This window comes from Mustelus asterias, chromosome 11 (assembly GCF_964213995.1).
Source record: "Mustelus asterias chromosome 11, sMusAst1.hap1.1, whole genome shotgun sequence".
Lineage (NCBI taxonomy): Eukaryota > Metazoa > Chordata > Chondrichthyes > Carcharhiniformes > Triakidae > Mustelus > Mustelus asterias.
Genome location: NC_135811.1, coordinates 72,172,410 through 72,185,661, shown reverse-complemented (window position 1 = coordinate 72,185,661; position 13,252 = coordinate 72,172,410). Strand labels below are relative to the sequence as shown.

General features: G+C 44.7%; 1 protein-coding gene across 1 annotated transcript in view; it reads left to right on the top strand.

Moving 5' to 3' along the window:
* ace (angiotensin I converting enzyme (peptidyl-dipeptidase A) 1) overlaps positions 1-13,252 on the top strand; it is a 200,629-nt gene that overhangs the window by 181,548 nt on the left and 5,829 nt on the right. Inside the window, exons 20-24 of the mRNA XM_078223747.1 lie at positions 1,476-1,699; positions 4,712-4,856; positions 8,116-8,214; positions 10,934-11,056; positions 12,782-12,963. Of these exons, the coding sequence (XP_078079873.1) occupies positions 1,476-1,699; positions 4,712-4,856; positions 8,116-8,214; positions 10,934-11,056; positions 12,782-12,963 (773 nt within the window). The remainder of the gene's footprint in view (positions 1-1,475; positions 1,700-4,711; positions 4,857-8,115; positions 8,215-10,933; positions 11,057-12,781; positions 12,964-13,252) is intronic.

Here is a 13,252-nt window from a genome sequence, read left to right as displayed (position 1 = left end):
GGCTGTTCAGAGCAATCCGGAGGCCGAAGCCTGGCGAGCGAATGGGAAATTTTGATTCTGGTTCTGCCAGCTCACCACTCCCTGTGTACCGATCCTTCAGGAACTCCAGTGGGTGAGGTCAGATGTACTCCCTCCCACACCCTCAATCTTGCATTCAAAAGCAGCGACAGAACTGGCAGTATGCCACGCTGGCAGAACCCCTCCCAGTTTTGCTCCTTTTGCCCAAAGCTGAAGTGTGTTTCACTGGCCAAACTGGGGTCCACAATGCCAAGTAAACACGGAGTGATTGATTGTGTTTGTTGGCTACTGGTTTCTAAAAAAGCTCAACTCTATGCCCTGGCAACTTCTTGGCCATGTGTTACTCCAAATTATGTACTCCTCCCTCTCATGGGCTGACCTGCAGCTATTTCCTACACAACCCAGACTCAAGGCAAGCCTCGTGGTCCAAAATTCCACCCCCACCACAGTAACAACCCTCAGCAACTTCTGGCACAATCTTACGCCATGTTGATGATACAATTTCCTGATAGAGTGGTTTGCTTGGGACGTTTTCCTCATTGCCAAGTGCTACAAAAGTCTTTCTTTTATTCTTCCATGAGATGCAGGCAATGCTGGCTAGGTCAGCAGTTATTGCCCATCCTTAACTGCCCTTGAGGAGGCGGGGGTGAGCTGCCTTCTTGAACCGCTGCAGTCCATGTGATGTAGATACACCCACAGTGCTGTTAGAGAGGGAGTTCCAGGATTCTAACCCAGCGACAGTAAAGGAACAGCAATATATTTCCAAGTCAGAGTCATAGAGGTTTACAGCATGGCAACAGGCCCTTCGGCCCAACTTGTCCATGCCGCCTTTTTTTTAAACCCCTAAGCTAATCCCAATTGCCCGCATTTGGCCCATATCCCTCTATACCCATCTTACCCATGTAACTGTCTAAACGCTTTTTAAAAGACAAAATTGTACCCGCATCTACTACTATCTCTGGCAGCTTGTTCCAGACACTCACCACCCTCTGTGTGAAAGAAATTGCCCCTCTGAACACTTATGCATCTCTCCCCTCTGACCTTAAACCCATGCCCTCTAGTTTTAGATTCCCCTACCTTTGGGAAAAGATATTGACTATCTAACTAATCTGTGCCTCTCACTATTTGGATAGTGAGTGGCTTGGGGGGAAACTTGAATGTGGTGGTGTTCCCATGTGTCTGCTGCCCTTGTCCTTCTAGATGGTAGAGGTTGCAACTGTGGAAGGTGCTGTCGAATGAACCTTGCTGAGTTGCTGCAGTGCACCTTGTGCTTGGTACACACTGCTGCCACTGGTGGTGGAGGGCTTGCATGTTGAACATGGTTGATGTGATGCCAATCAAGTGGGCTGCTTTGTCCTGGATGGTGTTGAGTTTCTTGAGCGTTGTTGGAGCTGCACCCATCCAGGCAAGTGGAGAGTATTCCATCACAATATTATCATTTCCTGTTCTTTTGTCAGGATTAAGCAGTGCACGGTAGTGAACATGGAAGACCTGATAACAGCTCACCATGAAATGGGTCACGTTCAATATTTCCTTCAGTACAAAGACCAACACATCTCATTCCGAGACGGAGCTAACCCTGGTTTCCACGAGGCCATTGGAGATGTTATGGCTCTGTCAGTATCTACTCCCAAACATCTCCACAGCATCGGGCTCCTTGACAAGGTGGAAAATAACAAAGGTAATTGCAGACTCTTACTGTGGAGGATTTGTGAGGTCAATGGGGCATGATTATTGGCCATTACCCATGAGGTGTGCAGAGGCAGGTTGGAATAGAGTCCAGAGGATGGTGGCTTGAACTCAGAAGGCAGGAATTTTTAGATGGTGGGGTTTCTTACACCACCCCCATCCCCAAAGAAAGTTACCAGCTGCCTTACAGCTATTCAACGCTTGACAAGGCATTAATTGGCTTTGGTCAAGGTCTCTACCCCCATTTTATAGAGTGTCAGCCAGTTGGATGGCTGGCAACTTTGTCGTCCCAACAGTGTCAGCTTCCAGTGGTGGTCACTGCTGGGACTACAGGCAGTCCCAAAGAGGAGGAGCCAATGGAGGCTGGATTGTAACCTCCCCACACCCTCCTGGTCTCTCAAACTCCCCGACCACCCAGCCCCTGGACTTGACATAAAATTGCATCTAGGGAACTAAGGCCCCACATGAAGGTACTGAGACTGTCGACCTTTTCTTCGGACATCCCAGAGTGCTTGACAACCAGCAAAGTACTTTTGAAATGTAGCTACTGTTACAGTGTAGAAAACACAGCAACAAATTTGCCCACTGCAAACTCTCACAAGCAGCAATGTCACAATGGCAAGATAATGTCCTTTAGTGATGCAGATTGAACAAGGAACAAAGAACAATACAGCACAGGAACAGGCCCTTCGGCCCTCCAAGCCCGTGCCGCTCCCTGGTCCAACTAGACCATTCTTTTGCATCCCTCCATTCCCACTCCGTTCATATGGCTATCTAGATAAGTCTTAAACGTTCCCAGTGTGTCCGCCTCCACCACCTTGCCTGGCAGCGCATTCCAGGCCCCCACCACCCTCTGTGTCAAATATGTCCTTCCGATATCTGTGTTAAACCTCCCCCCCTTCACCTTGAACCTATGACCCCTCGTGAACGTCACCACCGACCTGGGGAAAAGCTTCCCACTGTTCACCCTATCTATGCCTTTCATAATTTTATACACCTCTATTAAGTCTCCCCTCATCCTCCGTCTTTCCAGGGAGAACAGCCCCAGTTTACCCAATCTCTCCTCATAACTAAGCCCCTCCATACCAGGCAACATCCTGGTAAACCTCCTCTGTACTCTCTCCAAAGCCTCCACGTCCTTCTGGTAGTGTGGCGACCAGAACTGGACGCAGTATTCCAAATGCGGCCGAACCAACGTTCTATACATCTGCAACATCAGACCCCAACTTTTATACTCTATGCCCCGTCCTATAAAGGCAAGCATGCCATATGCCTTCTTCACCACCTTCTCCACCTGTGACGTCACCTTCAAGGATCTGTGGACTTGCACACCCAGGTCCCTCTGCGTATCTACACCCTTTATGGTTCTGCCATTTATCGTATAGGTCCTCCCTACATTATTTCTACCAAAATGCATCACTTCGCATTTATCAGGATTGAACTCCATCTGCCATTTCTTTGCCCAAATTTCCAGCCTATCTATATCCTTCTGTAGCTTTTGAGAAGTAAGTATTGATCAGGTCACGAGGGAGAGCTTCAATGCTCTACTTTGAATAGTGTCATGGGATCTTCAGTTTAACAGCATAGCAACAGGAACATGAGTACGTCATTTAGCCCCTAGGCATAACCAAGGCCTTGCAGCTGAAGGTTTACCTCTATTTCCTTGTATTCTAACACCAACACATGAAATAGATTCCCAGATCCAACATGTTAAGACCCAGGCCAGAAACTCTATTTTGAACTTAGCCTAGACCCTAAGGTTTTATATTTGAATTTGGCACAGGTAAGCATATGGTGTTTCACTCCAGGTATGATTCAAGTGGGCGCATGGTGGCACAATGGTTAACACTGCTACCTCACAGCACCAGGGACCCGGGTTCGACTCCCAGCTTGGGTGACTGCCTGTGTGGAGTTTGCACATTCCCCCCGTGTCTGCGTGGGTTTCCTCTGGGTGCTCCGGTTTCCTCCCACAATCCAAAAATGTGCAGGTTAGGTGGATTGGCCATACTAAAATTGTCCCTTAGTGTCAGGGGTATTAGCAGTGTAAATATGTGGGATTACGGGGATAAGGCCTGGGTGGGATTGCTGTCGATGCAGGCTCGATGGGCCAAATGGCCTCCTTCTGCACCGTAGGGATTCTATGATACTTCTATGAAATGACCCACTAGGGAGCTTTTATCAAACAAATTTTATTTAAGTACACAGTTAAAATATAACAAGAAGATTTAGCATAACTTTTACCAATTACAACAATTAAATATGACACAGTATAACTCCTAACAGCTAGCTATCTCTGCTGTTCCAAGTTAAACACCATCCCACAGACATACAACCTTCTTCAGACTTGGCACAAAAATGCAAGTATGTTCCCGTGATGCTGGAGTTACAGCTGTTTAACACCTGCTGTGAATTTGGTCCTTTGAATATTGGAACAATTCTCTGAGGCTTCCCAGTTCCTGGAACTTTCAGCACACCTCTGGAGAGAGAGAGAGAAAGACGGAGACACTGCCTTCTTTCAACAGCTTCTAGCAGCAACTGAAAACCGAACAAAAAACTTGGAATTTTCTGTGGAAAAATACTGTCCCCAGGCACATCACCTGACCTGTCAATCATCCCCAAATCAAGCTCCCAATAACTCAACAATCCTCAAAGGACCATTAAACCCCAGAACACTGCATTAGGCCAGATTAAAATCAGCATGATGTCCATTATATTGCTTCAGTAACAATTAGAGGACACCAGTTACAGACATCATGGCACCAATAAAATGCTAGGACCTGGTTGAAACACTTGCAGAGAAACATGATTAAAATATACTTCTTAAAGGCACAGTATTGGCACAAATAGTGAAGGAAAATGGACCAAATTTGCATCAGATTATGCTGCCTCTCCATTCCCGAACAGCAGTTTGATATTAGAGTCAGGAAGTGGAATTATTCATGAGGATAATTGATTAAATATTAACAATTGTGAAATATAATTTCTGGACATTTCTCTTACCCAGAGAGTGATATTAATTACCTGATGAGCATCGCCTTGGACAAGATTGCTTTCCTTCCATTTAGCTACCTGATGGATCAATGGCGATGGAAGGTGTTTGATGGGCGCATTTCAGAAGATGCTTACAACCAGGAATGGTGGAACCTCAGGTACAATCCAGAGACACACAAATAAAATAGCAGCAGAGAGCAATTGAGAGAAACAAAAATAATCGGGAGAAAAGAAGGTTACCACCTTGTGACAGAAATAAAATAATTACTCATTCCTTAGGTAAAGAGGAAGAAGGAGAGACTGCAAGTACTTCAGCTCACAGCGAGAGCAGGAGAAACAGAGAGAGACTGAGAATATCAGTTACTGAGGGAGAGAGACTGCGAGTCCTTCAGCTAACAGAGAGAGTGAGAGAGAGAGACTGAGTTCATCAGTTACTGAGGGAGAGAGACTGCGAGTACTTCAGGTAACAGAAAGAGAGGAAGAAACAGAGAGAGACTGCGAGTCTTTCAGCTAACAGAGGGAGTGAGAGAGAGAGAGACCGAGTACATCAGTTATTGAGGGAGAAAGACTGAGTACATCAGATGACAGAGTGACACCAGGTAAGAGCAAGGAGAGACTGAAACAGGAAAGAAAGCTACATAAAGTTAGGTTGCCCTCAATGAGAAATTCATATAATTTCAGCCATTTGATCAAAGTAGTCGATGCAGGAGTTTCTGCTCCATTTGTGTTTCCACCCTTCTTTCCTCATCTAACTTTATCAACATAGTCCTTCATCCCCTTGCCTACATATGCTTATCAAATTCCTCATAAATGCATCTATACCATTCACCTCAACCATTTCCTGTGGTCGTGTGTTCACATTCTCGCTACTTTCCTGTTAAAGAGGTTTCTTCTTCATTCCCAGTTAATTTCATGATGACTACCCTATTACCGATAAGCCCTAGCTTTTCTCTTCCCTGAGAACACTCGCTGTGTCTACTCGACAAAAATATTTGGATCATTTGAAATCTGTTATGTCGCCTTGTTAAGAGAGCACACATACAGTCAGTTAATTCATTCTTGATAATCTCACAGTTCTGGTGCTGACCCTCTTCTAGTGCCTTTGTAACCTGTGTATAATATGGTGACTGTAACTCCAAGTGTGGCCAAACCAGACTTCAATGTAAGTTTAACATGAGTTGTGTATTTGTGAATTCCACCCCTCTTGAAATAGCCCCTTGTGCTTGGTATGATTTTTTTTGTGGGCCTTGTGTCACCTGTCCTAATGATTTGGGTCAGTATTTTGCATTGTTCCACTATCCAATTTCAATAGTGCTTACAGAAATTGTTGACCTGATATTGGATTTATCCTCAATACACAAACAAGGCTCATCAGGAGATCGTTGTCCATGAGTGAAGCTCTGAACTTTATGTTCAAATAGTGGCCAACAACTACTTTCAGGAAATATTTGTGAAGATTGGTTGATGTTCTAACTGTTGAGGTTTCAGAAAAAAACAAATATTGACATCATTAACAACTCATGACATCAAAACATGGCATTGGATAACCACTCTCTCAGGGCAGCCAATCAAACAATTGGATTTCTGTTGTTGGTATTATGCTTGGATATTATAATCTAGATCATACAATTGGCCGATTAGATTGTTAGAAACATTCTCAAGATGTCACATGTCTCAGTGATATAATACTGACAGTGAATATGAGAATATCACAGTGTCTTTGAAGTTGCTTTCATGCTGAAGAGCAGATGTGCAACACCCAGGCAAGCAGTCTAACCCAGTACGACCACCAACTAATCCCCCCAACAAATGGACTGCAGGGAGTAAATGTGGTGTGAGCATCAGGGGAAGACAAGAAGCTGGATCTCTCCCAACTTCCCAAAATCTCCCTACTATCTACAAGGCACAAGTCTGGAGTGTGACGGAATACTCTCCACTTGCCTGGATGAGAGCAACTCCAAGAACACTCAACACCCATTCAGGACAAAGCAACCCACTTGATTGGCACCCCTTAAACATTCATTCCCTCCACCACCAGCGCACTATGCCACAGTGCATACCATCTACAAGATGCACTGCAGCAACTCACTAAGGCTCCTTTGACAGCACCTTCCAAATCCACAACCTCTACCACTTATAAGGGTAAGGCAGCTGGAGTATGGGAACACCACCATCACCAAGTTCCCCTTCGTCACACACAATCCTGACTGGGAAACATATCACTGTAGCTTTCTGTAGCTGTGTAAAAACCCTAGAACTCCTTCTTTAACAGCACTGTGGGTCTACCTACACCACATAAATTGTAGCAGTTCAAGAAGCAAGGCCACCAGGATCTTCTCTCTTGGACTGTTATTTAAATGGTAACAAATTGCAGCATGCCGCTGTGCAGAGGGTCCTGGGTGTCCTTGTGCATGAATCACAAAATGTTGGTCTGCAGGTGCAGCAGGTAATTAAGAAGGCAAATGGAATTTTGTCCTTTATTGCTAGAGGGATAGAGTTTAAAAACAGCAAGGTTATGTTGCAGCTGTATAAGGTGCTGGTGAGGCCACACCTGGAGTACTGTGTACAGTTTTGGTCTCCTTACTTGAGAAAGGATATACTAGCACTGGAGGGGGTGCAGAGGAGATTCACTCAGTTGATTCCGGAGTTGAGAGGGTTGGCTTATGAGGAGAGACTGAGTAGACTGGGGCTATACTCATTGGAATTCAGAAGAATGAGGGGAGATCTTATAGGACATAGAAGATTATGAAGGGAATAGATAAGATAGAAGCAGGGAAGTTGTTTCCACTGGCAGGTGAAACTAGAACTAGGTGGCATGGCCTCAAAATAAGGGGAAGCAGATTTAGGACTGAGTTGAGGAGGAACTTCTTCACACAAAGGGTTGTGAATCTGTGGAATTCCCTGCCCAGTGAAGCAGTTGAGGCTACCTCATTGAATATTTTTAAGGCAAGGATAGATAAATTTTTGAAGAGTAAATGAATTAAGGGTTATGGTGAGCGGGCGGGTAAGTGGAACTGAGTCCATGAAAAGATCAGCCATGATTTTATTGAATGGCGGAGTAGGCTCAAGAGGCCAGATGGTCTACTCCTGCTCCTAGTTCTTATGTTCTTATGTTCTCTCGATGGGGAATAAGTGTCAGCTTTGCCAGTGATGCTCATGTCTTGGAATGAATTATTAAAAACTGCCTTAACCTTCGAGCATGCTCCTCTACTAGATCGTGCACAGTAGGGTAGCAACACATAGAATGTATATATTTTATATTATACATAATTATATAATACATATAAATTATATGTGTAATACATAAATGTATATTTTATTTATGAATTATTTACTTTACATATAAAGTATTCTTCCATTTACAAATGGACCAGTGTTGTAAAACTGTCCAGCTTACCTTGTATCTCTTTCCTACAGGTTAAAATATCAGGGCCTGTGTCCTCCTGTCCCTCGCTCAGAAGAAGATTTTGATCCCGGTGCAAAGTTCCATATTCCTTCAAGCGTTCCTTATGTCAGGTATGTGTCCGACATGGATCTTAGCCCAGCCCAGTGATGGTGTCAATGTATCCTGATCACTGATTGGAGAATTGTATATCTACCGCTAACAGCTAGGGTTGTCCCAGATTCTCCTGGAATGAAAGATTAATCTCCCAGACACCACTGTGAGCAAATCAAGAAATAGAAAATTCCCTGAGACATTTAAAAAGTTGTGTTTTAAAAAATTCTTTTAACCATTTCCAGTTACTAAAAAAAAATGGAAATGGAATAAGTTTGTCTGCATATATAGATGCTTCCGGAATAAGCACAATTAGAGTTGGCAACCATACAAACAGCCCCCAATCTATCCCTCATTGGGGTGAATACAAGGAATACATAAATATGAATTCAGAAATACCCCTTGTTACATTAGTGGGAATGTACCTGGTGACCAAAATGGACTTGTGTGGTTAAAGGAGTGGGCAGCTGTCATTTGTTATAATCCAGATCCGAAACTCCAAGGTGTTTTATGAAGTCAGCCGAGACTATAGAGTTTGCACTTAGAGTTTGGCACGGGTAAGCATGGGCGGGGGGCGGATTCTCCCAGCCCGCTTCCCTGCTTTAGCAGCGCAATGGGCCGGGAGACATCAGAGGAGGCTGTTTTACGGGCTTCTCGCTGGGTGCCACGGCCTCCACGCATCTCTGGCTCCAAGATTTTGCGAGTAATCTCCAGCGCAGAGCTGATTTCAATATTGAAATTAACATTAGCATCTGATTAGCGGGCCAGGGACTGAAGTCTCTAGGCCCGCTAGCATCTCCCGCTCTCCCCCCACCACTAACGGGGAACAGGCAGCCGACTCCACTGGAGTGAAGAGAGGCCAGTGAGATCCCCCCCCCCCCCTCCCTCAGGAGGTCGGGGATAAGGCCAGTGCCAGGCTGGGCTCCGACACTGCCCAAGGGGCACCTTGGCACTGCCCACTGGGCATTTGGCAGTGCCAAGGTGGCGGGGTGGCTAATCGGTGGGCAGGGGGACCCACTGCCACTCTGCACTAGGATCGCAGGCAGAGGGAGGGAGGACGGTGATGGGGGCTGGCCACTGGCCAGGGGGGAGGATCGGGGCTGACCCGGAGAGGTCTGGGAGGCCAGTGATCATGGGGTGGGGGGTGGTGTGGGACTGGTCAGCAATCAGGCTGGCCAGCGATCAGGAAGCCGGCGACGCAGGGCCACTGCACATGTGCCGATCTCCGCTCTGATAAATTGGTGCATGCACAATAGCTTTTCCAGCGCTATGCTGGCGGCCTCTCCAGTGGGAATAGGCCCCACCCCCTGATTTTCAGAGGGAATCCCGCTTGGGCACTCTGTGATGCTCAGAGTGTTGGAGATTAAATCTAAAAATTATGCTAAAACAATTGGCGGGAGCTGCTCCTGTTCTCACATGAATTGGGGACTTAGAATTTTTTGGGAGAATCCCGGCCAAGATGTTTCACTCCATGTATGATTCAAGCGACCCACTGGGGAGCTTTTATCAAACAAAGTTTATTTAAGAACACAGTTAACATGTAAGAAAATTAGCATAACCATTACTAATTACAAAAAACCCATGATACTGTATAAACCTTAACAGCTAAATATGCTGTTCAAAATCAAATTAACCCCACAAACATACACCCCGTTTTAGGCTTGGCACATAAAGTAAGTATGCTGACATGATGCTGGATCTTGCAGCTTTGCAACACCTGCTGTGAATCAGTCCCTTGAATATGGAATTGAACTGCTGAGGCTTTCCGGCCCTGGAACTTCCAGCACACTTCTAGAGACAGAGACACTACTTGCCTCTCGCTTCTCGTGAGCCAGCCCACCAACAGCAGAATTTCCAATACCAGGGAGAGAAGCGAAAAACTTTGCTTTCAGCCTGCAGTCTAAACAGCATCTGCCAAAATGAAAATAAAACCTTTGGATTTCTGCTGTGATAAAAAAAAATGTTGCAAGGTACCACCTGACCTGCCAATCATTCTTCACCCGACAATTCAAAAAGGGTCATGAAACTCCAGGACACTGCATTAGTCCAAATTAAAAATAAACAAGATGCCCATTATATTACTTCAGCGACAATTAGAGATACTGGTGCAGACATCACAGCAACAATACAAAAAAATGCTAGACCTGCTTAAAAAACTGCAGAGAAACACGATTAAAATACATATAGGCGCAATAGCATCACACATTGACAAAGCTAATACAGGTGGAATTTATCCAATATTCTTAAAAAGAGCAAAATGTCTTCCCGGATGCAGGGTTATGAAGTTAATTAATTCTCCCTTTCTGAATGAAGCCTCCTCTTTTCCCTTTCAAAAGTGAGAAGCAAGAGAGTCAAGGAATGGGATTGCAGGAGTTTTTGGCAGTGTACTGTTGGAGATGGCTCGGTGGATTTCCAATTTGAAAACAGTCCTCTAATGTGGTTGATGTAGTACAGGTCCCCTCACCAGAATTAAATTGGATTAGACAAAGCCTCACAATCGTCCGTTAACGTGGCGCTGGGCTGAGCAAGAAGCAGTACTGAGTCTCAAGAGTAAAATACTGTGGATGTTGGAAATAAAAACCAACAATGCTGGAAATGCTCAGTAGGTCTGGCAGCATCTGTGGAGAGAGACAGAGTTAACGTTTCAGATCTGTGAGTTGTCATCGGAATCCTAATTCATGAATCTGTCCACTTAAATGCCACATCTGGAATCCGACTGTATGCCTTACCTTTCCTCAGGTACTTTGTGAGTTTCATCATCCAGTTCCAGTTCCACGAGAGTCTTTGTAAAGTCGCTAATCAGAGGGGACCTCTGTATAAATGTGACATCTACAGGTCAAAAGCTGCAGGAAAACTCATTGGGTAAGATGCAAAGCAAGGTGTCTTCCTATCTATGTCTTACTGCCCTTCCGATACCCTCAAACCTTTTAGACACTCAGAACACATTGTAAATGCTGGAAGAAAATGACCAATAATACAACCTGTCAATCAATTATCGGCTAATCATGGTGATCAATCTCTCCCATTGAATGTACGGCAGAGCCAGGCACCACGTGGAAAAGCCCATAATAGGGGAGGTGGTAACATACTGGTAATGTCACTGGACTAGTAATCCAGAGACCCAGGGTAATGCTCTGGAGACCTGAGTTTGAATCCCACCATGGCAGATGATGAAATTTGAATTCAACAAAAATCTGGAATTGAAAGTCTAATGATGACGATGAAACCATTATCAATTGTTGTAAAAAAAACACATTTAGGTTCACTAATGTCCTTGAGGAAAGGAAATCTGCCATCCTTACTAAGCCTGGTCTGCATGTGACTCCACATCCAATGTGTTTGACTCTTAAATGCTCTTTGAGATGGCCTAGCCAGCAATGTCCCATGAGTGGATTTTTTAAAATTCCACCATGCACACCATGCCATGTCTCAAATAACAACTCACTTACTCTATCCCAGAATGTCATTTTCTGAAAAAAATCTGATTTTCATTTAATGAATCAGCAAACCACCATTGTCTCCAAAATCTCCTTATATCGACCATTCACTCACTGAAATAATGGCCCACCCATCACATCCTAAATCAACCAATGCCTACCCACCCCAGAACCCCCATACTGCCCATGCCAACAGAGTGTCCATTTGTCTACTCCCATTGTCTCCATACCCCCATTCCAACATACTGCGAACTCATGCAAACCCATGCCCACCATCCTTTGCCCTTATTCCATCTGTGCCAACTCACCTAGTATCTGTGGCCATTCTTTGACAGTGTTGATGCTTCCTGCAACAACTTAACAGCTCTATTACAGTTCCTTGGCAGCTGGACAGTTTCTTGACACCTGGACAGCTTTTTTACTGTTTGACAGCTCCAACGAGTTTATGTGTAAAATGAAATGCATATTCATGTTCAGTTTCAACAATGCCAGAGGTGCTGTACCTCTCCCAAATCTAGCCTGAGACCCTATCCAAATGGGTACTTTACCTCTCCAAAGGGGTACACTGACTATCCAAAGGAATCCACCAAGTTCTGCCCTCTTCTTATCTGTTCGAATCTGCAGTCTCTAGATTCCACACTCCTGTACTTCCAAAATGTAATTTCAGTCGAGGTGACTGGTGATTAAAACGGCCTGCTGCTTCCAAGAGTGCGAACCCCAGCCCAACTCTAGTGCTGCCTCCACGAAGTGAAGTTCACTGGCAGGACATTGTCTATTTCTAAGATCTTTGAAAGAATGGCAAAAACCTTGGTCTAAATTAGCATTCTCACATCACATTGTTCAAACTTGTTCATCCAACATTTATATGGATCTATCATATCTTCTAGGAACATTCCAAATAGCTTCACATATGATTATTCTAATGTAATTACTGTTATAATGTAAGTGAATGCAGCCTCTCTACTTCTCTTCTTTTAAGGTAAAAACCTTAAAATCTAACTCTTTGACTAAGATTTTGGCTCTGTCGTAATATCTCTTTATGTTGCTCGAGGTCTAATTTTGCATTGTAATGTTATGTGAGGAATCGTGTATCACTTCTCAGGTGAAAGGTTTCATATAAATGTAAGTTCTTGTTGTACTTCCTCCTCAGGGATGCCATGAAAATGGGAAGCAGCAAACCTTGGCCCGAGGCCATGAGGATGATCACAGGGAACACAACGATGTCTGCTGATTCTCTGATGAAATACTTCCAGCCACTGACTAATTGGCTCATTGCAGAAAACGTGAAGAATAGGGAGACCCTGGGATGGCCTGAGTACAACTGGACTCCAGGTCAGCAGAATGTTGTTGAACCGTTAAAGAACAAGAGACCATTCAGCCCATTGTATCTGTGCCAGCCCTCTGATCAATTCACTGGTGCCATTGCCCCACATTCTCCCCATACGTCTGCACATTCTTCGTTTTGGGACAATAATCCAATTCGCCCGCATGCCTTGAATGAGCAGGCCTCCACCACACTCCATTCTTACAGTTCATTCCAGACCCTAACCACTCACTGCGTGATAATATTTCTCCTCATGTCTCCATCGCTTCTTTTGCCAATTGCCTTAAATCTGTGCCT